The following is a 26,563-nucleotide window of genomic DNA, read 5'->3' as shown; positions in this document are numbered from 1 at the left end:
CTGAGCTGACACCAAAGTCATCGTGACACGGTGCCTTAGCAGAAACTGTGGCACAAACTGAGGTCAGCAGAAAGGAAACTGTAAAAACCTTCACATCCATGGCCCCCTCTTCTCTAAGAAAACACATGTGATGCTATAGAAATGTAATTATAAGGCTGGGATCATCCTGTTGTCTGTGAGATTGAAAGTCACTACTTTTTTGATGTTTCAGAAAATGTAACAGTGCTATGTATGACCACATATATAACACATATTTATATAAAATAAAATTAGGATACAGTTACCTTTTCTAAGCAGTCAATTTTCATTTGCAATTCTTCAGCTTCTTTTTCCAGTTTGATGGTTTCCTGTGCAGCAGCTTCAGCAAGCTGCAAGGTTTCCTGTGTTTTTTTCCTCATAGAGGCACTTCCAAGTCATGGAATATATTTTTCAACAATATATGGAATATATTTTACAACAATATATTTTCTCAAGTAGGGATGCCACCAGATCCCTGACCTCTCTATGCCATAACACAAACGGTAGAGGTGCAGGAAGCCCTAATAAATCTGCATTTCCTTGGCAAATCTTCAACTCTAACATCTATTAAGCTTCTCCTAAATGAAGCATTTTGATGGATATGTTATTAAATGAAATTTTCTATTCTTTACCCAAAATGCTTCCATAAATTGAAACTGAATAACTGACTTTGACCTCCAGTTTTCTCACAGAGAAATGCCAATTCTGCCACTCTAAACATAAATATATAAATATATAAATATATAGATATATAAATATATAAATATATAAATGTATATTTATAAATATATAACTATATATTTATAAATATATAAATAATTACTATCTTTTCTAATAGAAAGTTGTGAAAGGTAAATATAAAACTTCTTTCCTGACAACTGAACAAACACCAGAAGTCAAGGATACATACGTTCAGCCCAATCATTTATGGATGTAAAAGGAACAGCCTCTGCAAAAATAAAATTTACCTTCAGGTCATTAACTAACAAATCAATTTTCTTAAACAATACAAGATAAATTAATAGATCAGGAGCATTTATCCTGGCTTAGTACAGATAACAAAGATTGCAGTATAACAGTAGTGGCATTAAAACAGCACTAAAATGTGATGAACATTAAATTTATAATTTTGAGAGGCTTGATCTAAAGAAATCTTAGAACTTTTTTACCCCAAGTTCAATAACAAATCTCTCCCCATTACATTTATGGGTTTGAGGAAGCAGTATCAGTATGTATATTCTAAATTCTTATTTGCTACAGGTTTTTTTTCCTAGAAATGGTGTGACAAAGAAAATCTATTTTATTAGCTTAAAGGAAACTTTGGAAAATCAGAGGTTTTCTGTATGGCACCTTTAATGTGCAGTGCATTGCCAAAAGGCTTTATTGCAAGAGCATTGACAATAGCAGTACCCATAATATCCAAGCAAGCATCTTCTTTCCATTTGTATTTTTCAAGGCGTTTCAAAACTCCCTTTTGAATTTCTTCAACTTCTTCCTTTATTTGGTAATACTTCTGGGCCAGAGCAGTTTCTCTATATTTTTTGTGGTGTTCCTCCAAATTCATCCTACACTGGGTTAAGGAATCCTCATAGATTTTCCTATAAAAATACATGTAATTTAATTTTTTTTTCACAGGAAACCATTGTTTATAAGGAAAAAAAACTATAAATTCTGGCATCAGCTCAGGTAATTTGCTGCTGTCATAGGAAGAAAAGTCAGATTATATGTAATATGGCAATGTTTGGCTTTCTTTTTTCCTTTTCCAGCTATATTCAGGGAAGGCTATGTTGTATGTAACAAAGAATAGTCATGATGTAAAAACTAGCCAAAGCTCCCTGTTCTGAGGGGAATGTAGACCATACCATGTTCAAAGGCAGCCTGGCAGATGACAAATGTGTTTTTGCCTGTGTAATTATCATTAAACTCACTGCAGGCCAAAGTCTCTGCTGGTGCATGTTGGCACAATTCCATCAGTTTTGGTGGAGCTGGATCAAAGTTACAGAGGGAAAGAATTTGGCCAAACCTCCCATATTTAGAGCAGCCTGGTGCACCACTGGACTGAGAGCTGCCTCCAAGGAGATGCTGAGTAATCTCTGTCTGACTTGGGGAAGCCTTAAGCACACACATCAGTCACACTGAAACAACAGGACTATTCATACTTAAGGTTAAGCAAACACTTAAATGTTTAAGTGGCAAAGAGCCAGAACACTCAACTTCTTGTGGGGCTGCCCTGTAAATTCATGTTACACTAAATGTAACTTCACTGACACCATGTGACCACATAGCTATGAATTCTGAAGTAGGTTACATCAATTAATGCAGGAAAAACTCATGTGAACAATGGAGAGGCAAATTTAAAAAAAATAAAATTATTAGTACACCTAAGGATTAGCAAGAAATTCCTTTATGGAAAGAACTAGGGTGCATAAAAGCAATTAAAGCCAGAAATCTACCTCTTAACCTGCCCCTATATTAAGGAACAGCTCTCACCACTTGCAGAGCAATGGGACTTCCCTTTAAGGAACACATTTTATCTCCAACTGCTATTTATCATTTAATTGCAGCATGACTGAAAGGCAGCATTTGAGAGTCCTGGCTGCCCACTGGCTGTGCCAGGCAATGGCAGAGAGAAAAACTTATGTCTAAATTCAATACTAGAATCTTCTGCTCTTACAAAAGGAAAACAAATTCACAAGGCAAAACACAGTCAGATTCTAATTTTCAAATCAAACTACACTCCAGGCAAGAGTTCCTGTTAAACTGACTGTTAAAATTTAGAGGAGAGAAGCTGCAGGTCAACACTGTGAATCAAACCTAGAAATTGATATTTCCCAAATATTTCACACAGAAAATGACACTAATCTATGTGCTTTTCTACATAGGTGGTCTCAGGAATCTAAGTTTTTTTATTTACTTAATATTTCTGTATACTGTACAAAATTTCTCAGGTGTGAAAGATTAAAAATATTCAGTTCTATTTAATTAAATAGATGTTACAGCTATAACTGATCAAAAATAAATTTACTAATAAACTTAGGATGCGTTACAAATAGATATAAATAATATAAATAAGTAATTTGTTGTAACAGGTACATTTCAAGCTTATGAATATAATCCTAAAACTTTATCTTCTTTTCCCAAAATCTATTTTTCACAGATAATATTTGTGGCCATGTATTGTTTAGTAGTCTTGAGTAATCATCACTATTTTTAATATTTTCTCCAAGTAATTTACATCCTGCAGTTCATGCAGATAGCACAGACTATTTAGAATTCACCACTGTTCACATTAATCAGAAAAAGTTTTAATCTAATTACAACAGGGAAAAGGCAGCACTCACAAGCCCCTGAACATTATGTGGATAGCAATTTATTACTTTTTCCTTCTTCATATCGCTTATTTTCAGGATTAACTTCCAGTTCATAAATGCATTCTTATATGTTTTTGAAACCAATAACAACAAAAAAAATGTGGAACATTTTATAAACTTCCATTATAAGTGCCTAATTAAACATGAACTGATCTGCCCATCTTTAAAACACATCTTTCCATATAAAGCAGCATGTCCTCAGTGCCCCCAAAAGTCAGATTAAAAAGAACATTCAGCTCATAGAGTTCTAAAGACACTTATTTTCCTTCCTAATTTAAATATTTAGAATTTACTGAATTCACATCTCGCTGACTTGAACATAGCATCAAATGCTTTGGTGCAGATAGACTATATTTGGGGCACAGTTTTGAAAAATGCATGAATTAAATTTATTTTGTGATTTGTTCTCATGATGTCTTACAATTAAGCTCAGGAAAACAGATCAAACACTTTCATGTTGGAACTGAAACTAGTTATCCAAAGAAGCAATTTAAAAGTAATGCTTCTTTGGCTTGTCAGCTCAAATTAGTGAAGGCCAAAAAGGCTTAATCATATACTCATAGAAAGCCAATTTAGCCTTATTTTTCACCAAATTTAGAGCTCTGAACAGGAAGAAGAAAGATAAGCTACTAAGTGAGTTAATTAAAGGCTCTCAGGCATGCTGTTTCTGCTGTCTTGGACAACTGGCAAAAAGAATGATTACAAAAAACTCCAAGGCAATGTTTTAAATTGCCTAAATTTTCAACTCTTAACTGGTATTTAGGTATCTGGAGGGGTCTGCCATGACTTCTGCACCACAGGGCAGCAGCCTCCACCCCCTGACAGGCAGAGCAGTGCAGGTGAGCAGCCCCCCCAAACTGGAGATCAGTTTTACTTTGTTCAGTAGAACTTTGGAGGGTTACCTTGGCACAGCACATTTGGAACATTTCCGTGAGAATCTTCAGGGTCTGTTCTTTATTTCATTGACTGTAGGCAGCTACATTACACAATTAATAATTTCTTTTAAATTCTGAGTCTAATTAATGAAGATGAAAGAGCTGAGATGCCACTCACTGAACAGAATTGAATTTGCAATTAATGCTGACTAGAAGCTTCCCCACAACTAGTCCTAAAATGGTTTTAGACCAGGATTTTCTGAGCTACTTACTCATTTTTCAGGACCTAAGAGTGAGTTTGCATGTTTTGTGGTTATTTTGAAGAATATAAAACAGTATACAAAAACTTGATTTGTATATTCTGATAATGCTATGCAATTCATATTCAAAAATAAGGAAAAGCATAAAATTATCTAAATGTTTCTAACTGTTACCTGAAAACATTATTTTTATGTATTGGGCTTTTCTTGATACAGTAGGCAAACATACAATTTTCTGAAAAATTATAATAGGCATTACAATGGGAAGCAACTTTAGCAATTAAAAAATAACATGATCTCATAGTAATGTAAACAAAAATTCTTTCAATTATTCAGTCACTTATAAGTGACTATAAACTGAAAAGTTTGCAACAATTTTTTCTTGCAGACAGCACTAGTTTTGCTGATCAGTTTAGTCAGTACTATTGCTGAAAACCTCATCTTATGTGATCATACATACCTCTCAATTTCTGTGTCTTCCTCTAAAGCTTTCATTTCATTTATCAAATATTCTCCATGCTTTTGAAGAATTGCATAGGTGGGCCTCCAGCTGTGGACAAATTAAGCAAAAAATAAAAGCATATTAGTGGTCTTTCTTAGTAAAAAACATTTAGAAAAGAAAACACCTAATTACTTTAGCTAGCTTGCAAATGATTTATTAATTTTTTGAAAGTTAAATATAAATGAAATCTTTTGCAGGCATACATTTATTTTGGTCATATTTTAAACCTGCAAATTCAAGAAGAAAATAAAAAATAAATATATTTAGAATTAAGAAACATTACAAAGCATTTTTTAATAAATCAATGGAATGAACCTCACAAATTTTTTGAGCTAATGATAAGTAATGAGGCATCTAAATGCACATTTTAGGTCCTCAACACATCACCATTAATAAATCCTTTAGATATGTTGAATCTTCTTGTTGGAGACACCCACAACTTCATTGTCACCAGTATCACCAGCACCTGTCTCACACCCAAATGCACTCAGAATTTCCCCATTTGCCAAGCAAGTCCTGCTCAGAAGGCATCAAAGTGATTTTCCTGCAGCAGGAGGCTGTGGATGGTACTGAGAGCAGAGCAGCTTCACTGAATTCTAAGGACTATTGAAAGAGCAGGACTTTCTCAACATCCAGGCATTAGAGATAGCTCTGCCTTGGCTATGGGAATACCAGAAAAACAGGCAGATAGATCTTCTGATTCAAGTGAAATTCTGATGTCATCTTTAGGAGAGGCATATTAAAAAGTTTTTGAAAAGAAAGAATCTTGTTGGAGGGAAAAAATGGTATAAGAAGCATGAACCATCCAGCACTCCTGGCACAAATTGTTGGACATCACTGGTGTCTTTTAATCACCACTGGTGATTAAAAGTGGAACTACAGAATGTTACTTCACTATATGTCCTGCAAATTCAACAGAAAGCTGAATTTCAAAAGGGTCAGATTTTTTCAAAAGCAGAAACCAACATACTTATATAAAAATGTCCTTGGACACCACACACTATTTTGTTCTTTTACTCAGAAAATTCCATTACTTTCTATGGAGGAGAAAAAATAAACAAACTGAGATGTAAAATTCATAGAGATTTTATTAGTCAGAGCACAAGCCATGCTGTGAGTTTTTCATTCACATCTATTCTGTGGACATGAAAAAACATGTGGTATAAGAACAGTGGTTTGTGAACACAGCCAGGCATGCAGGATTCAAGCAGCTCATTTACTTGTTTGCAAAATGCATCACTGCCTCATGGATGTCCTTGGTAGCCTTCACATTTATTTGTCCTTCCTTTCATCAGCCAGGGTATAGAAAAGATCTTTAACCGCACTACTCTGAAAGCAATAAAATGATCCTGCAGTTTGTCTTGGCACAAGACAACAATTCTCCTAACTAACAACATTCTGAGTTCATGTGACTTTTTTTAAATTATCTTCTATTTCCATTAAATCCCACGATCCTTTCATCCAAATTTAAAAATTGTAAGAGAAATAATAAAATTGGAATAGGTTCCATCAGCAGCATTTCACTACCTCTTACCACTCTGGGATCAACATTTCTAGTTTGAATCCTTCAAGAAGCCAAATATTAGCAAAATGCCATCACTTGTCTAAAAATATGTTTCATTTGGGTCATTTTCTGCCTGCAGGTCTTTTTTACATAGACCAATATGGATTTCTTCAGAAAACACAGTACTATCCCAATACATCTATCCCATAAATCATACTTTCTCTAGACTTGCTGAATATAAGAACCTTGTATTTTGTTCAGAATCTTCAAAACTGCTTTGATATACTCAGAATGTCTTGTAACCCAGACAAAACGTTGCTTCTCTGAGAGCTCTGTTGAGCTCTATCACTGGCAATTAGTCAACTGTGAGGGTGATTGTGACTCCAAAACAGTATCTGAATTTACAAAACTAACATTAGAATCATGTCCAGTATAGATGGAGTGTCAACTAGAATAAATTTTAGAAGTTTGGGGTGATTCTACTGTGTAAGTGCTCTAATTGTCTGATCTTATAGCCAGGGCTTGTTTATTGCAGTTTTCAGTCTGTCGTTAAATGACATTTCCAATAATTTAAGACACAAAGTCTCTACTCTTCTGCAAGCATTGTCCTTCTATGAATACATGTATTCATTCATGAGTCACTTCTCATTTTCAGTCTCTTTACACTAATGCCATTAATTATTCTTTGTAGGACTTGAGCCAAAACCCATTGAATTCAATGATTAAAATTTAGATCAGATCCTTAGTTCTACCCTTAATTTTTTACTCCTTCATTTGCATCACTTAACAGTTTGTCATTTGCAAACAGATTTTGCAGCCTCAAAAAAGATATCAAGGGAAGCAGTGGGGATAGTTTCTTAAACTTGTGTTCATTTTATACTACATTGGAGGCAAGAACTTAATGTGATGGAAAAATAGATTTTTTTTTACCAAGGTCAGATCTTTTCCCAACTCATTTAATGGTAAAGCTACAAATCAGTATTGAATGGCAATTCATTCAAATAAGCCAGTCACTACACCCACTTTATTCACTAATGATTCCATTCTTGCTTTTTCTTTCTGAAAGTTCAAAATAAACCTAGAAAGGACCCCAATGCCACCTTTACTTCCTTCTTTATTCTCAGAAACACCCACACTCTCCATTCAAATTGCAAAAAAAAAATTTCAAATGTATGTCATAAATATTTTTATTGAAGTACTTGCCTTTAGGTATAGAATTGCAAGAAAACAAAACATAATTTGCCCAAAAAATCCTCACTACAGCTTTTGAGGAACTAGTCAGATTGTGGAGAAATGGAAAACTCTGGTGGATTTTATCAGTTTGGAAAAATTCTCTGTACTATCAAATATAGATTTGCCTTTTCAGCTATCCTTGCAAACATCTGAGGTTTTAATTTTTAAAAATTATGTGTCAGGAAGATGAAATTCCTTGCAGCTAAACTGTGTCTTGAAAAGCTTCTGATTACTAAGATCCAAAAGTGATCAGCATTTAAAACTTGAACTAATTATCTGATACAAACATTTATGTAAGGAAAACTGTGAATGGCAGTCCATTGCATGCACCAAAAGATTGTGCCCCAATTTGCAGTCTGGAGCAAAACTGATACTGGAATCTGCCAGCAGAAACACACACGTGTGTGGAGAGCCAGTTATGGCACATCTTGTGTAAAAATATGTATAGAACAAAAAGTCACTTGAAACATATTATGAAGAAAGAATAGAAAGATGTTCAATTTTAGGAAGACTTTTTTTTAAACAGCATTCTTAATATTGGTCAAATTTGACAAAACTCAGGTGCATCCAAGTGTAGAAAAATTATGCTTCTATTACCTTACTGCATTAATACTTTAGCATGCTGCAAAGATAGTACCTGTGATCTTCTGAGAACTGGGGATTTAAATAAAAAATCAACCCAAAATTAAATGTAGCCTGCTTTTCTATAATTCTTCTTCAGCAGATGGGTAATTTTTATACCTAAAGATTTGCAGTTTAAAAAAAACAGGAGAATATTAAAGTTTTCTTTAACATCACTGCTGCCAGAACACACCTACATTTATTTTTCCCTTCCTTCCTCAGTGACTTCCTTAGTGCCAGGCACAACTCAGAGCTCAGGCTCTTCCATACTCACGCATCACAGTGCCTCTTGCTGCTCTCGTTGTGCTTTTGCAAATCAGCAACTGCCTCGTTGCTTTTCTTTATATTTTCCTCCAACCAAGCAATTTCATTCTTTTTTTCTGTGATTTCTGCAGTGTACACTGAAATTAAAAAATAAATTTGAAAGTATATTCATGCATTTTCAACAAATCCATGAAACAAAAAGTCTATATTTAGAATGATTAAAAATTCCTTCCTAAAATCTTAATCTCCATAATGGCAGGTGAGTGGACAGCTGGCAGTTAAGCAAGGTAACAACAAAGTCAGTCAAAACAGGGATTTTCAGCTGTGTGGTGAGTACCTTAATTATCATCGAATATTGTGACACTGCCATGATTTGTGCTGTTTCTGAATCCCAGTCTGCATAGAACTGAAGTAACTCTTAATGGTATTCCCCAGTTCAGTGTTCCCACTGAAACACTCCTCACTCTCTATCTAGAACCAGGACCCTCTTTCAAACATTTGCATTCTTTTGCAGAAGCCCAGAATGTCAAATATTCTGAGTGGGAAAGCTGACTACAATAAAGGAAAAATAAAAAAACATCACAAAAGGCATATAAGCAATTAGTGAAAAACAGAAAGAGAAAAAATAAAATAAAAAGGAATTTTACTCAATTAGGAATTTGTCATATATGATAAATTGGTATAGGACACAGGTTAATTAATTAAAAAGTGTTTTATAATGACAGGTTCTCAAGGACTATGATATTTGTGGAGATTCTTAAGGCAAACTCTTAATTCTGCCTCTTCTGACAGCAGACAGCTTATAACACTTTCTGAATGAGTGGCTAGAGGAGAATCCATGTTGTTGAACATGATCAGTGTTCTCTTCACAAGTAAAAGCTGTGAGAGCTGTCATGCATGCTCACCTTGCAAGGCAATAGGCACAACTTGGTGAATGCTTTTTCTCTGCATTTTCAAATTCTTTTTTTCTATGCAAGATTTCAGATTTATCAGTGCTAAATCGTCCCTTGCTATCATTGATGCCCTGAAGCACTAAATGCCAGAGTAGGTGGCCCTACAGTGAAGTCAATCACATCCTGCCCTTCTCTCACCTACTCCATTGGGAAGAGCATCTTAGTGATGCAACATGGGCCTTGAGTTGTTGGAATTACTGCTCTGAAACTTCAGTTTTCCTGAATTTTGGCTCTGGTTTTGCACTATTTGCTATATATTAATTTTCAACATCTGCATTTATAGCAGAAAAATAAACAACTTCTCACAGAGTCAGACAGTGAAAAGAAAAAAATTCTCAATGTCATTTAATATCTTGGGTTATCCTTAAGTTATCTTCAGTCCCTTAATATTTTCAATATCTAAAGTCAGTAACTTGTCTTTACTCAGCATGAAGCATAATTATTGGACAACTGACATGGCTTCATTTCTGTAAATAAACAGCTGAGTGTAGCAGAACCCTGTAGATAACTTTTTGAGATTTACCAGAATTTAACATAACATTATTAACAAAATAAACACTTCACATCTCATTTAGTATTTTTTACAGACAAGCACTTCTGTGAGCTGTTCAACTCACCCTGTGCTTTCAAAAGGACCTGGTGGGTGAGATCCATCTCACCCCAAAGTGCAGGGACCCTCTTCAGAACAGCTCACCCATGGCTGCAGCTACACACAGCTGGGAGAAGCGGGCATTTTAAAAGTTGACTTTATCTAACCCACTTTAACCTGTTTCTTCAGGATAAGGTAAATCATATCCTAAAAGTGCCTGTTTCCCTCCACTGGTAAGAAAGGGACTGTAGCCAAAGAGCCTTATGAATCTCACACCAAAAGTCCAAGGCTGAATGTTACAGCTGTTCATCTGCCAAGTAATACTCACACAGAGACAAAATTACATCAATGTTGCTATTTTTTGCTAAGTTTTTGGAAGACTTAACCCAAACTGCTAAAAGCCTGAGTGTTGGCTGTGTGTTTACACATATTTAGGTATCTCTGAACACAAAAGCAGCTATGCCATGTTACTACACAGCCCCTGGATTTTCTCTAAGAGCATTTACCCTAAGCCTGCATAAATGTTAAGAAAAGCCTTATCTCTGAGGTTCAGTTGTGTGACTGGAGAGTTAAACCAGAATCCAAGGTGTGCCAGATTTAGTGTTACAGATGTTTTCATGTTTAAGGTGCTTCAATTTAATTGTGATAATCTTCTTAATGAATAAGTACTTGGACATATCAGTGAAGATTATTAGAAATGTTACAATCAAAAAGAACACCAATTAGACCAGAATTTTCTCTTCTGCTTTTTTTTTTTTTTTATGGAGGTTATGTGCTTGAATATCTACCTATGAAGTACCAGAGGTGAGCACAGATGTTCTCAGATTGTTTGTGGTGGAGAAACTATTCTTCAGACTTCATGAAGTGATTCCACATAGCAGCATGGTTAAAAAAATCAGTCCAGACATAAGTCCATAGTATTGTGTTGTCTGGAAGCCCTGGGACAGAGCAAATTTGATGCAGAGCAAGACTTTCTCTTTGGGTTTACTGTTTTGAATTTCAAATAAAGTAACCAGCTGCTTGATTGCAAAAAAAGAAGAACAAGGCTTGAGTACGTAGTAGCAACTGAGAGAAGTTTCATTATTTCAAGAAAACAGAAAGAGAGAAGATGCAGTGAGGCAGAGGTCCAAATCTGGAAAGAACAAAAAACATGAAGAAAGAAAGGGAGGCAAGTGGCAGATGTATTGAGCAAGCACAGCTGAATCAAAGGGCTGCCAGTGACTGTGAGGAGCTGCAGAGTCAGAGCAGGAAATGGCGCAGCATGAAACTGCCTGTCCATGAGGCAGCTGAGCAGCCTCGGCTAAAAGTGTTGAGCAAAAGCAAAGTCTGCTGGGGAGAATGAGCAAGTATTGATGGCTAAAGACGAGGCAGGGTGAGAGCAGGACACGGGACAGCTTCCATTGTTTATCCTGCTTCCGCCCCCGAGACACAGAGCATGTCCCAGGATTAAAGAAACAAAATCGGTGTTCAGCATCCAGTAAAATGATCATTTATCACTACTCACAATTTATCTGATGATCCACATGTTCCTTAGCGCTGCGATTCTTTTCTATCTGGGAAGCTTAAGAAGAAAATTAACCCTTCATTATATACATGTATACGAGTGGAGTTGTGAAACAAACATGCTGTGCAGCATTAATTGCGCAAACTCTAATTAACAACTATTTTAGCAAAATACCTAAATAGAAATTTTCCTATTAAATACCTGTCAGGACTCCTCTCCACAACTAATATTATTAATCCCAGCTAATATTATGTAGCCAAAGAACAAAAGCTTAATATTATACATTTATTTGAAGTTAATAAAACTGTTTAAAGCAGAAAATAAAGCTGACTGTATGCAGTGCATAAGTAATTGTTAATAAAAAATGTATGATATAATGACTTACCAAACTCGACCAGAATTTTGTCCAAGCTGATCGAAACCTTGCCATTCATTTCTTAAACTTCAAAAGAAAAATGCAATTCAAGGATTTACACAGTCAAAAGCCTTGTTGACACAATAAACAAGTCAAAATTGCAAGACAATACCACACATTGTAACATAAAAGGGAGAAAAGTAGTTTTAACTGCATTTGAATTACTATCTAGTGGAACCAAATGTCTCACTAATGGTGGTAAGGGATTTGTAAGAGTCGAAACCACACTTAGGGAAAAAGAACATTTATAATTTAGGTAAAGCGTTGCTCCTGGAGCAGTTCTGTTTGAGAGGTTTAATGTTCTCAGAAGGCAATGAAGAATGCAAGGAGAGATGTTTGTGTACAAGATGTGTAGCCCGTACTCCAGCTGGTTACCAAGCCTTTGGACTGCAGTGCTGCTGATGGAAAAGCTCCTTCAGCATCCTGCACACTCCTCCTGTGCCCACACTCCACCACGTCCATTTAAATCAAAGGTGTGGGAATGCTAGGTGTGATTAAAACAGAATTCTCACTAAATGGAAAACGGACTGCTATAAATCCTTTCTTCTGTTTGTACCGTGCTGCTACGCGCAGAAATTCAGTTTTTGGAGCTGGGGGATGAAGGCGATCTCTAAAAGGGCTGCAAACACCGTTCATCAGGACGCTCCGGCCACAGCGCGTTAGCTCAGGTGCATTAACAGCGAGCGAAGTTGGCCGGGCTTTAATTGTCCCACCGTGGCTTCCCCATCACACCGCGAGAGGAGCAAAGCCACGGCAAATCGGTGCTGAGGATGAGACCCTAATCCGGGATCAAGTGGAATAGAAAACAACTGCAGAATTGGACTAAAGTGGCATTAAGGCTCCATCCTGCAGCACTGGGGCGGCGGGAGCAGGAGGGGGCGGAGGCAGCGTTTAAACGCCGGGTGTTTGACAGAAATGAATTTGTCTCATAGTTGAGGGGGGATCAGAACACCTAATCCGAGGGACTGGATTAGCACAGGCTGCGATAAAAACTCCGAGAAAGAGATAATAGTTTTACCAAATGTATTTAAAGGATTGAAATCCTAGTGCCTGAAAACACTTAAGGTAGCACATAAAAAAAGTCTTCTGAAAATACGATGAGAAATATTAGGAAATACTACCTCAAGCCACAGATCAAGGCAGAATATTTTTGCTTTCACATCATGTGAAAAAAAAAAGTGAAAAAAAAGTGAAAAAAAGTGAAAAAAAAGTAATTTCTTACTATTAAAAATAGTTTGGAGTATGAATTAAAAAGGTGTTCTCAAGAAACAGTTTAATAGTGTTTATTAGCTGGTTTTCTGAAACTTCCCATACAAACTGTAAGATATTGGGGTAAAGAAATTTTATTTATTGTTTTATAAACTGCAACACAAAGTTCATCGACAGAGCAGACTGTATAGATGTATATTATTAAGATAGAGACTACTGTATTATCACAAAAATACAAATAATTTTACTTTTTGAATATTTTCGTAGAGTACTAATGTTTTTGTAGAGAGAACTAAAGTGTTTGTTTTCTTTTACTGTAGTTTTAGAATAAGATTTATAAAAAGGGTAAAGTTGCAGAAAATAGCGCTTCTGAAAGCATGAATATGTAAAATATTTATTTTTCTGGTATTGTTAAAAAGAAGTAGTGTAACTGCGAATGTCAAATGCTACTCTGTGCTGTGAATTATGAGGATACAGGTGTCACTAGTAGAAAACGCTGAGAAATTCAATGGCACTGGTGATACATATGGTGTTTGCAGACTTTAAAAACAGTAGGTAACACCAGTCTGCAACAAACTTTTGTAGTCTGATGTCTTCCAGGATATGACTGTAGCAAAGACTGATTCTTGGACATACTGCAGAAAAGCAGCATCAAACCATCAGCCAACTCAGGATGTTGGCTAATTCAGAGGAAATTCTCCTATGTGGCTGAATTTTTTGTTAAAGATAAATGTGTAATACACGCAACTGGTTAAATCAGCTTCAGACTGCATCTGTTCTTTCTAATGGGGCTATTCAGAATGCTGCCAGGAGAAAAGTATTATTATGCATTTTGCATTTTTGCACGGCATTAATGTAATTACACGGAATTCAATCACGGCAATAAAGTTTTATCTATTAGAAGATTGTATTTGCTGCAGAACCCACAAGCAAACTGCCTGATGTGGTCTCAAGGCATTTTAGCACTAACATTAATAATGGCACTTCTCAGTAACTCATCTGGCAACAGCCAGGCTCTTCATTAAAAGCTGGAAAATGCCCATAACCTGTGAGGTAAATATCTTCCTTAAAATCCATATCTCGGTTCTTCCAGTTGTAAACTGTGTAGCAGTATTAATTCCAGTTGGCTTTATATTAATAATTTTCATTTTAGGGAGGCTCTTTTGAGAGCAAACCTTTGCTTCTCCAGTGTACTGTTTATGACTGTAAAGGGACTGGTTGTTTGAATCTTCTTGAAATTTAGAAGAGCTTACATTTCGTGACTTTATCTCTGTTGATAAAATAAAATAAAAATGTGCCTCTCTTCGTGTTGTTTATGCTCCTTTGCCCTTCTTTTACCACACTGTTTTAGGAAACCCTGGAGAAGACCTGAACCCCTTGAGGAGACCTCAACCAAGAACCCATTGGATTGCCACAATTTACTTAGTCAGGACATACCAAACAAAAGGCTTTCACTGCAGATGATTCCCTAAAGTCTTGGGGTTTAAAAATTAAAACTGTTTTTCTTAAAAGAGAAAAAAATGGGGGAAACCCCCATCCTGTGGGACGCCACAGGGGCTGCGGAGGAGCGCCACAAAATGGCGGCGTGAGAGCCGGGGCCCGAATCCCTCAGGGCGAAGAGCGCGGCCGGGGCGCTCAAGGGACCCTCTGCCTTTGGGGGTCCATCGGCACCGGGAAAGCGACCAGAACGCGGCGGCTCCGCATCGTCTCGGGCTCTGCCAGAAGGGAAAGAGCGAGGAGCCGTCCAGAGACTCACCCAAGGACGAAGGGACCAAAGCCCCCCCGCACCGCCGAACGCTGCCCCTCAGCGCAGGCCGCGCCCCGCGGGGCAGCCCCTGCGTCCCGGGGCACCTCAGCCCCGCCGAAAGGTGCCGAGAGGGCGGCAGGTGCCACCACCTGCCCGCCGCGCTCCGGGCCGGGCCGGCGGGAGCCGGGGTAGCCGGGCAAACCCGAAGCAGCTTCGGCCGTCGGGAGAAGGGGCTGAGCCCTTTCACCCAGCGGAATAACCGGGCGGGTTTATCGCCAGCGGCCGCGGCGCTCCGCTCCCCCAGGGACACATCGGCGGGGCGCCTGTGCCCCTCAAAGCACCCTTTTGCCTGAACAGTGGGACTTAGGAGGGAAAGAGCAACATTTCTGAGGGCTTCGGGCGAAAAGCGATGAGGATGCTCCATCTACCGGGGGCAGCGCGCAGGTGGGCGGCGGCCGGGCGGGGAGAGGAGGCAGCGCCGCTAGAACGGGACATCGTCTGGAAGCCTGCTGGGGGTTATTTACACACATACACGCTCTGAGATGTGGCACAAAAATAGGGAGCTGCAGAGTGTAATGTGCTTTATCCAACCCTCCAGGTCCTACTCGTGTTGCTGGGTTGGAAATCAGCCTAAATCCTCCTTCCCTCAATCCCTCACAGGCCCGGCCCTCAGATAGTTTTAAAAGGCATTAAAGCATCTCCCTTCTCATCCCGGAGCAGTGTTTCACACTAAGGATGCTGTGGAATGCTGCCCCTTGCCTCAACACGAGTTGTGCTCAAAAAATTGTCGTGTTTGTTTGTTTGTGGAAGTGTAGCATTACAAGGCAAAAATGCGCAGTCCCGGAGTGCAAGAATCTAGAACATGATGCTTCCCTCCCCACTTGGTTAGGCATCTAAATCAATCTCAATCTAAATTGAACTACTGAGGCAGAGGATGGATTTAAGATTATCAGTCAGCAAAGGAAAATAAATTTGGGGTAGGGTACAAACTGGAGGGGAAAAAACAATCAGCCGATGAAAGAAGGATGGATAGAGAAACAGGACTGAAGAGACAGACACACAGAAAACTCTCTCTGCCAACTGCAGCCCAGGTGTCAGTCAGTTGTGATACTGCTTTCAGAACACTCAGCTCAAACAACAAGAAATGCAGCTTCAAAGAGAAATAGTTGAGCTACCTGGCTTCTGGTCAGCCATAAGGAAGGGAAATAAAAAAGAGAGGGATATGGAAAGTGGTGTGTTCTTTTGGAAGGAAGATGTCTGCGGCCTCTGCTCCGTGGTGAGGCTCTGTCCTTTCCAGGAACATCTCCACCTATCTCCCCTCCTGTCCTGGGGAGTGAGAGCCGCCTCCTTGCCCTGCTCCCTAGGGACACTGTAATTCCTAAATGCCTCTGAAACTCTGCATTTGCCTCTCCGTCTTCCCATAACATTCGATTTCTTCCCCAAGGAGAAATGGCTTCAAAGCTTAACCTGACTTAAGCAATTCCTTAAAGACCCTCTAGACTTCTCGAATGAACGGGAGCTTAATAGCAGAGTAGCAGGTAACTACTGATAAGATGTTCATTAACACCTCGCCGCGTCCCGGTGATTTAAGTAGTGCCGAGGGAGGCTGAGGTTCCCACAGACCCAAGGACCCAGTTCACCCGGAAGGTGGGCAGTCAGTTCAACAGGCTTTGGATAAAGCCGGCAGGGACTTCCCGGTTAATTCCTCCTAGGCCTGTTCCCAGCGGGGCTTGGCAGGGACCGGGAGCTCCTTCACCCATCTATTTATTATAAGGATTCCAAGGCCGAGGTTATCACTCTGTTCCCACCAAAAAAAAAAAAAAAAAAAAAAAAAAAACAAAAAAAAAAAAAAAAAAAAACAACCCTTCTGAAGCTGCAGAAAGGGGGATTTTTTGTGCCGCTGTTTTTTTTTTTTCTCCTGTTTCCCAGCAGAATCCCTCTAAAAAGTCCCCAGCTAACCCCAAAGCTGTAAACAACCACTTTCATTACCGATGGCAAGAAGGAAGGGCTCTTTCATAGTTATCATCTCTAATCAATGATGAATGGATTGTATTGCTCTGAAAAGGAACGTAGTCAAGTCAGGGCTCAGAAAAGGCTCCCAAACCTTCTCCCCACTGCTGGCAGAACCCCAAACCCATTATCCTGTTCTCGGACGGCCCCGGTGCTGCCTCTCGTTGAGCTCCACGCCCCTCTCCTGTGCTCTGGCTGCTCCCCCCGGTCCTGATTGCCGGCGTTTCCAGCTGATGGAACCTTCCAGGACCTTCCCCGCACCGGGCACCCAGTGCCCCCAGCAGTGATCGAGTTCGGGAAGGTCTCTGGAGTCACCCGGCCAAATACCCCCAGAAGAAAGCAGGGAAATGTCGCTGTCTGATAAGGGATGGAAGATTCCTGTCCTCATGAAGCTGCTCTGTGATAAATTTTCTCCTTGAAACAGTGCTGTAATGCTGGAGCACAGGCAGCGTGGCCCTAAACCTGTGCAGCCGTGGCCCCAAACCTGTTTCCAAGCCCAGGGTGGTGCCTGACTCCCAAAGCTGCAGAGGAGCTCCCTCCCAAGAAAAGAGCGACCCCAATTCCTGAGCAGCCTTCAGCCACAGCAAGTCACCTCCAGGAGGGGCTGGAATCCAGCTCAGTGCCAGCGCCCAGGCCAGCCAGGACACAGGATTTCTCCCGGACTCGGCCCCAGAAATATTTAGACACCTCAGGGTGTCTGAGCGTGGTTCTTCATCTCCCTCAAAGCTGCGAATCGTCCTCATTCCTGCTTTCCGCTAAATAAGTGTTTCCGTGATAACCCTCGTCCATATCCTGGGAGAATTTACAGTATTTAAGGGGAGAGGAGAGGAGAGGAGAGGAGAGGAGAGGAGAGGAGAGGAGAGGAGAGGAGAGGAGAGGAGAGGAGAGGAGAGGAGAGGAGAGGAGAGGAGAGGAGAGGAGAGGAGAGGAGAGGAGAGGAGAGGAGAGGAGAGGAGAGGAGAGGAGATGTGGGACAAAAGCACGATCAATCAAAAAAACCTATTTATTTGAATACTTCTATATCTATATTCTATAATACTATCTATTTATTTGAATACTGTGATTTTGTTGCTTTTGTTGAAATTTTCAGTGAAATCCTGATGGAAGCAGATTGAAGATTGTACAGGAACATCTCAGTGTAGAAGAAGATTTGGCAGTCTGTGTATTTACCTGCAGGTGAAGGCAGCAGCCAAACAAACCTCAAAGGATTCAAAACTTTAAAACCAGATTCACAGACCCAAAAAACCTTTTATATACCCAAAAGAAAATTAAAGATTTTGGGCAATAGATACTTTCTGTCTGCAACCATGGCCTTGACCAGAGGCCTGTACAATGAGTGTCTTTCCTTACCAATCTCAAAATAATTTAGATATTTTGAGTTTTCAGTGCATCTTTATTTTAACTTCAGATATACCAGCCATGGCCTGATACTTCTTTTTTGACAAGTAACTTAAATAATACATCAAAGAACAAAGATTTAATGAATATACAGTGTGAGAGTAGAAAGTGGATGAACATCTCTCTCTGTCCAGCAGGATTTTAGGGACTCTTTGATGCTTTCAAAGAGTTTATCAGGAGCTTAAGTGAGTATCCAACCTGCCCACTCTCTCTAATATTAAGGAGATTACAGTTTTAAATGCAACTTCATTATAGGAAGAAATGATTGATAGCTGTCATTTCAACAATGATGGCACCCTTAAAAATAGCAGGGCAGTGAAGAACGTGGAAACACACTCAGGTCGTTTCCCCACCACGCATCCCCCACTCCAGCACCCGCGCTTGAGGTCCTCCATGAAAGCTCCGGGATGGCTCGGTGGGAAACGCTCCCGAAAACCCCGTCCCGGCTCCCCGAGGGGGGCTGACATTTCCAGTAACCTTTTCTATCCGCAGCAGCGGGCACTGTCCTCGGGCTGAGCATCCTCTGCCTGCTCGCAGGGAGCGGGGTAAGAGCCAGCGGGGGAGGACCGGGAGCCTCCCGCTCTCTCCAGCCCCGCCAGTCCCGCAGCGCTCCACGGCACCAGCCCGAGACCCATCCGAGGCCGGAAAATCCCCGCTGGTTTCCCAGATATCCGCCCCAGGGACTGCCTGGGCTCCGGTTCTCCCCGTCAGCATCCCTTAATGAACTCCCACATCTCTGACAATCCTACCGAGACTTTTAAGAGAGGCTTCTCCTACCCGAGGGTATTTTTTAATACACTACTCAACGCCAATCAAGGGCTTTAAAAATGTATTCGCACCTCTGCTGCGTTTGGAAACTCTGTCTAGATAAATAATCCCCAGTGACTGAGATTCTAGGACCCAGGATAGGTGAAAAATGATGATCCAAAGGTGTATAAATATGTTGCTCAGCGTATTTTTGCTTTAAGGTTCTGAGGAGAAGGGAATATGTCCTATCCTGAGGCCAGAACCCCCGTGTCCAGACAGGCCGCCGAGATGCTACAGATGTCTGGTCATACTTCTGATAAATATTTTTTCATGTACAATTTTATTTCTTGTTCTCCAGTGGGTTTGTCTCTGCAGGGTTAACTCATCACGCTACCTGCAGCAAGGGTCAAAGCTGTGACCTGAATAAAAGTAGTTATAATTGCCAGCTATCAATGTCGCAAGCAGTGTTTCTATTATATGGGAAAGAAGAAAATAGGGGAAAAGGGCCGAAATGAAGAGGGCACGGCCAAGTGCGCCCCAGGCTCGGCCGCGGCTCTAGTAAGACACGGGGGCTGAGGAAGGAGCCCGGGCACCGCAGGAATCTCGGCTTTTCGGATCCGCCAGCGCGTCCCACGGGCATGGGGTCGCTCCTGGGGTCGCTGCCATCGCTCCGGGTCGCGCTCCGGAGGCAAAGCCCGGCCCGGCCCGGCCCGCCTGTAGAGCTCCTGTGGAGCGGCGGGGAAACGGGGAACCTGTCATGGTGCCAGCCGTGGATGACATTCCCTGAGAGCTGGGAAAGGGATGGAGGGACCCCCTTGAAACTGATCTCTCTCGGCCCTGGTGGCACAAAGCAAGGAGCCCCAAGAACCTTTCCCAAACCGGGGCAATCCAGTCACACCGGACCGTGCCGCTTCCCAAAACCAGAACCCATAGCTCCCAGCTGGAGAGGGTACAAAACTGCTGGGGCTGGGCTGGTTTTCCGCCCTGTGTGACCCTTCAAATGGTTAACACAAGGTTCCTGGGTCCATTTCGGTGTCGCTTTTCTTTCTCTCCCTCTCCCCTCCCAGCAGTGCTGCCAGCATCGCCCCATCCGGGCCGGTTTCTGGGGAACAAAGGCTGGGGACCTGGGGGACAGCCCCTCGCCCCTGCGAGCCGCACTTAATGAGGATTCATTTCTTTAGCCTACAGTCCTGGCTTTCATTACGGAGCCTGTCTCGCTCTGTTCATGGTCATTAGGCTGCAGCCCAGGAACTCCCTCGCCAGATCATGTGCATGATTTTTAAAAAAATAGCAAAAAATTTTAAAATTACCCTTTCAGTAATATTAGCAATTATCTCCATCATCACCATCATCATCTGTCCATTCTCAATTATGCACCCATTAACACAGACTTTCTATCCTTCCACGTCTCTCCCAGCAGAGGTTTTTCTCCAGCAGCCCCGTCCCGGGACGCTGCCGGGGGCTCGGCGGGGTGGGCTGGGGGCGGCGGGGCAGCTCCTGCCCGCGGGGACGCGCCCGGAGCCGCCGAGGTCGCCGCCCTCTCACCCGCTCGCTGGGGAAGCCCGATGCTCATACCGAGGAGCTCTGGAGTCTTTTTAAATTCCTGCCCGAAAAGGTTATTTGGGATCTTTCGTTGACTTGGTCAAATTATTGTTTTTCCCTAAGCGAGAGGACAGTGGTGGGATGGAAGGCTGGAAGAGGACTGTCGGCAATATTTATAGATTATATTCTCCTCTTCTATGATTTTTTCTTCCTTCCCCCCCCCCTTTTTTTTTTTTCCCTAAGCAGATCTGCAAATCAAACCTAGATGAAGGTGAAGCCGAAAAGTCACTCCTTTTATTTTTTAAGTTTCTGTGGAGTGTCTCTGAACTCGTGAGTTTTGTGTGCGCTTTTATGTCTCCCCAGCTCTGTCGGGTTTTATGAAAATGAGCAGTATTGAAAGCTTTTCCATCCCGCTAGCTGTGAGCCTCACATAAATGATGTAAATGGCTCGAAGGGTTTTTTTCAAGTGAACTGTGTAGATCTGTGAAAATAATATCAGGGTTTTCCGTCAGAATGAGCTTAGCACTGTACTGAGGCGTACCATAATCTGACCCGACACCTCCGACCATCTGCGCTATCTATCTGCCTTCTGATTTACCAAATCTTCACAAGCAAAAGACAAATTGTACTTGATACTAAAGAAAAGACGGCAAGCCTCAGTCCAGCTCCATTTCTGCAGAGAAATGATTGGAGAAAATGTAAATCTGTTTAATTTCGGTCTACAGGCAACTAGCAAAGGAGCTTTCTTAAAGAAGGGAAGGAAAACAAAAACAATAGGGAAAAAATAATAAGGGGGGGCGGGAAGAAACAATAACAAGATATCAAATTAAGAAGGGATTTTTTTGACAAGCATACTAGGAAAAAAAAATACATTGCAAAGAGCAGAGGGGAGAACATATTGAACTTAATTCAAAATATATGCTGCCTTTCCGAGCATGGTCCCTAATTCCCGGGAAGAAATTACCACTGAGCAGCTATTTGTAGAATAAAGAGTGGCTTCTTGATCATCCGCCTGTTCTCTACGGAAAATAAATCGTATCCTCGCAGCTCAGAAAGAGATTTCATCCCACCCTGAGACGTCTGGAGTTGGCCCCGCTCCTTCGAAGGGGCGGCCGGGGCTCACCTCGCACCCGGCCCCGCGATCGCTCTCTCGGGGCACCGAGGGGGGAAAAAACCCAGGGGGAATGATTGCTACAAGGTGATCAATATTTCAAAAGATTCCCGAAATCTGCTTTAAGTCGCTTTCCTGACCTACAAATGACTTCTCACTCCTCGCGACTATTCTCGGCGTCTATTCAGGACCATTCAGCCGAAAACAATAAGGGTTTAAATGTTAAAAAAAAAAAAATTAAAAAAATAGCGCTTTGGTTGAACGGGAAAGGGCGCTGGGCTCTTTGCAGATAATTCCTCGTCTTAACCAAAATGGGAAGTCACCTACAGGGGGAAAGGGGAGTTTTTCCCTAAGTCTCGGCTGTTCCTGCGGTGCTCCCGCTGCATCCATTGTCAGTGACACTCCCAGCATCACTGTCACTGTTACGCAGACAATCTTTTTATCTGATTTCTCAGCTCTGCCTTGAACCCCTCTCCGCCCGCGGGTGCGAGGAGCTCTGTGCGAGCATCACCGGGCCGGACCCCGCAGCTTTACCGGGGAGGATGTGGGGGTCCCGGCCGTCCTATCGCTGGGACCGCTCCCTCCAACCTGCCGCCAGCGCCCTGGACCGGGAGCCGCCTTCCCTCCCCTCAGCCTGCCCTGCCCGGGGCGGCCGGGCGGCTCTGCCCTGCCCGGGTCGGCGGGGCAGGGCGGCGGGGTCGCGGTGCCCGAGGAGCGGCCGCGGCGCCGCGGGGAGCGGGGCGGGGAGCGGGGCGGGCAGCGGGGCGGTGCGGGGCCTTCCGCCGTGATTGGCAGCGGCTGACAGTGAGTGGCAGCCCCGCCATGGAAACCCGGGAGCCAATCTGCCGAGCCCGCAGCAAATCAGCCGCTCCCGCAGCAGCGCGGCGGCGGCGGGGAGCTGCGCTTGTGCCTTTTCTGGTTTCATTTTTTTCTTCTTCTCTTTTCCTCTTTTTTTTTTTTTTTTTCCCTTCACTCCCTCCCCCCCGCCCGCCCTCCCTCCCCGCTCCATCCTCCTCCGCCTCTCCCCTGCCCACCGCCCCCAGTCGCCGGAGCTGCCGAGCGGTCCCCATCGCCTCTCCGCCCTCCGCCGTCCCCCCCGCGGCAGCTCCGCCGGCACCGGCGGAGGCAGCAGCGGAGCGAGGGGCGGCCCGGGGCCGCTGCCCCTTCCCCGCCGCGGGGCTGTGCGCGGTGGCGGCGGGCATCGCCGAGGGTGCGCGGAGCGCGGAGCGGAGCCCGGCGCCGCCTCCATGTTCCAGCTGCCCATCCTCAATTTCAGCCCGCAGCAGGTGGCCGGGGTATGCGAGACCCTGGAGGAGAGCGGGGACATCGAGCGCCTGGGGCGCTTCCTCTGGTCCCTGCCCGTGGCCCCCGCGGCCTGCGAGGCGCTCAACAAGAACGAGTCGGTGCTGAGAGCCCGGGCCATCGTGGCCTTCCACACGGGGAACTACCGGGAGCTCTACCACATCCTGGAGAACCACAAGTTCACCAAGGAGTCCCACGCCAAACTGCAAGCCCTCTGGCTGGAAGCGCACTACCAGGAGGCGGAGAAGCTGCGGGGCCGACCCCTGGGGCCAGTGGACAAGTACCGGGTGAGGAAGAAGTTCCCGCTGCCGCGCACCATCTGGGACGGCGAGCAGAAGACACATTGCTTCAAGGAGCGGACGAGGCATTTGCTGCGGGAGTGGTACCTGCAGGACCCTTACCCCAACCCCAGCAAAAAGCGGGAACTGGCTCAGGCCACGGGACTTACCCCCACGCAAGTGGGCAACTGGTTCAAAAACCGCAGGCAAAGGGACAGGGCAGCAGCCGCTAAGAACAGGTAAGGTGCCGCCCGTCCCGTCGGGACACAGGCTCCCCTTAGCGAGGCTTCGCCCCCGCCCGCCGGGGCCGGAGCCTGCGGGGAGGCCGTGCGGGACTGCCGGCGGAGGATGGGGGAAACGATCCCGGGAGAGTTCTCCCCGGGAAATGCAGCGAGATAAAGCAGGAGTAGCGGGAAAATATTAAGGCTTTTTAATTACTTCGATTTAATAGGGGAGGATCCCCGCCCTGGGCTCCCTCTTGGCTGCCCTGTGGGGGAGCGGGAAAGGGGACGCCTGGAGTCACCGGCTGGAGCTGGTGGCACAAGGGCCATGTTCAGGGGCTGAGCGGAGACAAAGCCCCTCCAAAGTTTTGCCCGGACATATAAATACTGGTTTGAGATATGTCCATCCTGAGAAGAGCCAGCCATGCCCTCTGCGGGCCCTGCCACAGCCGCCGTGCCCTGCTCCTCCACCGGAGCCATCCGGGAACATTCCTTGGGATATTGTTCTTGTTTCTATTATATATATAAATATATATAATAGAAATACACCGTGAAAATAGATATATAATTTTAAAATATGTGTGTTACGGAACAAAATCACGGCTCTAAATGAGCAGTGTTATCCCAGCACTAGTGACACAAGCAGGTGCCCCAGCAAGCAGGGGAGGGAGCAGAGTTCCCCCTTTATCTCCTGCCCAGGATCCCGGGGTGGGGAAAACTCCCCTTGTCATCCTTCAGCCGGGCTGTCACACGTCGGGGACGTGGGTGCTGTCACCCGGAGCCCTTTTTTATGGGCTAAGGGAAGATGTAAGGCCTACTGGACGGGAGACACCGCCCGGGAGCTGCTGCAGGGCATTACTGACCCCTAAGATGAGGCCCGCTTTGGGGGCAGGCTGCGGAGGAGGGGGACAACTTTCCCCTGGGTGTGCCAGCCGAGGAGCAGGGCTGACCCTGGGGTGGGCACCCTGTTTTTCAGACAGAGCTGAGGAACCGGGTGCCCACCCAGCTCCTCCTCTCTCCTATCGCTGGTATAAGCGGTGAGAGCCGGGGCAGCGGTCGGGGCAGCCCCCGGGGGGACACGGGGGGTGCGGAGGGCGGGCGGTGATGCTGTGTGTGCCGGTTCCTTGCAGGCTACAGCAGCAGGTCCTAACGCAGGGCTCGGTGCGCTCGCTGCAAGCGGAGGAGGAGAGCGGCGGGGAGGCGGTGGGGGCCGCCTCCAGCCCCGCAGCCAGCCTCTCCAGCAAAGCGGCCACCTCCGCCATCTCCATCACATCCAGCGACAGTGAATGTGACATCTGACACCACCGCCATGGCAGAGCGGGCAGAGAGGGAGGCCCGGCTCAGCGGTGCCTCGGACGCGGCCGGAGCAGCGGGGCTGGCGGTGCCGAACGCGGGGTACGGGGCGCTCCCCGCCCGCGCCTCCCTCCCAGCCCCGCCGCAGACTGCATTAAAAAACGTCATTAAAATCGTTGTCGCCTTTATTTCGAAAGATTTGCAGAATTGATGCCTAAAAAGAAATAATTAAAGAAAGACCAGAAAACGTAAAAAAAAAAAAAAAAATCATCAAGAAACCGAATGCCAAGTTGCAAAATGTCTGAGCCCCCGCCCTTATCCCGCGGGGTTGTTTCATGTTGAAAAGACGCTGTTCTTTTGGTTGGGTTTTGCTTTACTTTAAAGGGTTTTATATATATATATATAATGTTTATTTACTTATTTAAGGGATTGCTATGGTAGATTTTTTTTCTATTATTATTATTAATTATTATTATTTTTGGCTTGTTCTCTATGTGCACAGGTGACTTGTAGAGCATGTGCAGGACGAAACTGTATGAAGCAGCCTAAAACCATAATAAAATATTTGGTGAACGACCCTCGCATCTGCTTTGAAATGACGGTGTCGGTCTCAAGCCCGCCAGTTTACGCAGAGCAGATCTCCGAGGCCACGGGTGTTTCAGCAGCAGCTCGGCAGGAACCGAACTGGCCGGTCCCCGGGACCGGAGCTGATGTTTTTGCCAGGCAGGGAGCTGGGAGGAGCCGGGATGAGGCGAGAGGAGCGGGAGCGGGGCTGGCGGGGGATGCGGGTGCCCGAGGAAGGGAAGGAGGCGGCATCGCCGCTGCTTCCCCTCTCCCAAGGGCTGAAGCGCTGGGGATTATCGGAGGCGAATTTTCTGAGAGGAACGAGGGGAAGAAAAAGAAAAAAAATAATAATATTACGGAGAGGAATGGTTGGGGCACAGCCCCGCCGGGGAAACTAAGCTTCCTCCCTCACCTGGCAAAGGCGAGGAGAAGATGGAGAATTAACAGTTCTCCATACCAGTGAAAGGCCAAAACGGGGAGCTAAATTACCCCAAATCGTGACCTCTGCGATGTGCCCGTGGCTGTCCCCACCATCCGCCTCCCTCGCTTTGTTTTGCGGCGGTTTTGCTGGAGGAGACCAAACGCCAGGTCCAAGGAGCGTGCTAAGCTTTTTTCCCCAGCAGAAGGATTTTATATTATACAATTTGACATTGATCTTTAAATCGCCTGAGCTGTGCTTTTTTTGTCTTCTCGGTCTCATCGCGTTTACTTCCCTGTCCTCAGAGAGATGCCTCCCCGGTAAGCTGATTGCTTGGCTCGATTTATTTAGCAGCCGAAGCCTGGCACTGGGAGAAGCCGGGCAGCGCTGGCAGCGGGAGATGCCCCGGCCCCTGCTCGGCTCCGGCTGCCTGCAAGGGGCAGGGACATTTCAGCTCCGCGATGGTTTAATTCAGCCCTGCTGCCTTTTGTCGGGAGGGATATTCCCGTCTAGGCAGTGACTTCTGCCCCTCTGTTTAAGTTTGAATTTAAAACCTGAATTCAAAGCGTCTACAGCCCCCATGCCTAAAGCTGCGTTCTGTCCTCAAATGCATG

General features: G+C 44.0%; 2 protein-coding genes across 2 annotated transcripts in view; one reads left to right on the top strand and one right to left on the bottom strand.

Annotated features, from left to right (window-relative positions):
• The window catches only part of C6H14orf39 (chromosome 6 C14orf39 homolog), a 34,513-nt gene extending 13,143 nt beyond the window's left edge, over positions 1 to 21,370 (bottom strand). Inside the window, exons 1-8 of the mRNA XM_066552931.1 lie at positions 21,304 to 21,370; positions 12,080 to 12,136; positions 11,695 to 11,751; positions 8,659 to 8,785; positions 4,985 to 5,074; positions 1,429 to 1,616; positions 925 to 967; positions 285 to 405 (exon numbers count right to left, since the gene is read on the bottom strand). Coding sequence (XP_066409028.1) covers positions 285 to 405; positions 925 to 967; positions 1,429 to 1,616; positions 4,985 to 5,074; positions 8,659 to 8,785; positions 11,695 to 11,751; positions 12,080 to 12,128 — 675 coding nt within the window. The 5' untranslated portion in view covers positions 12,129 to 12,136; positions 21,304 to 21,370. The remainder of the gene's footprint in view (positions 1 to 284; positions 406 to 924; positions 968 to 1,428; positions 1,617 to 4,984; positions 5,075 to 8,658; positions 8,786 to 11,694; positions 11,752 to 12,079; positions 12,137 to 21,303) is intronic.
• A 1,683-nt stretch (positions 21,371 to 23,053) lies between these two features.
• Positions 23,054 to 25,544, top strand: SIX6 (SIX homeobox 6). The gene is made up of 2 exons (XM_066552036.1): positions 23,054 to 23,692; positions 24,805 to 25,544. Exons 1-2 carry the CDS (start codon positions 23,121 to 23,123, stop codon positions 24,971 to 24,973), a joined length of 741 nt encoding a protein of 246 aa, XP_066408133.1. The 5' UTR covers positions 23,054 to 23,120; the 3' UTR covers positions 24,974 to 25,544.
• The last annotated feature ends 1,019 nt before the right edge of the window (positions 25,545 to 26,563 follow it).

Source organism: Molothrus aeneus, chromosome 6, assembly GCF_037042795.1.
Source record: "Molothrus aeneus isolate 106 chromosome 6, BPBGC_Maene_1.0, whole genome shotgun sequence".
NCBI lineage: Eukaryota > Metazoa > Chordata > Aves > Passeriformes > Icteridae > Molothrus > Molothrus aeneus.
Note: the sequence above shows the minus strand (reverse complement) of the source record. Positions and strands in the feature narration are given on the sequence as shown.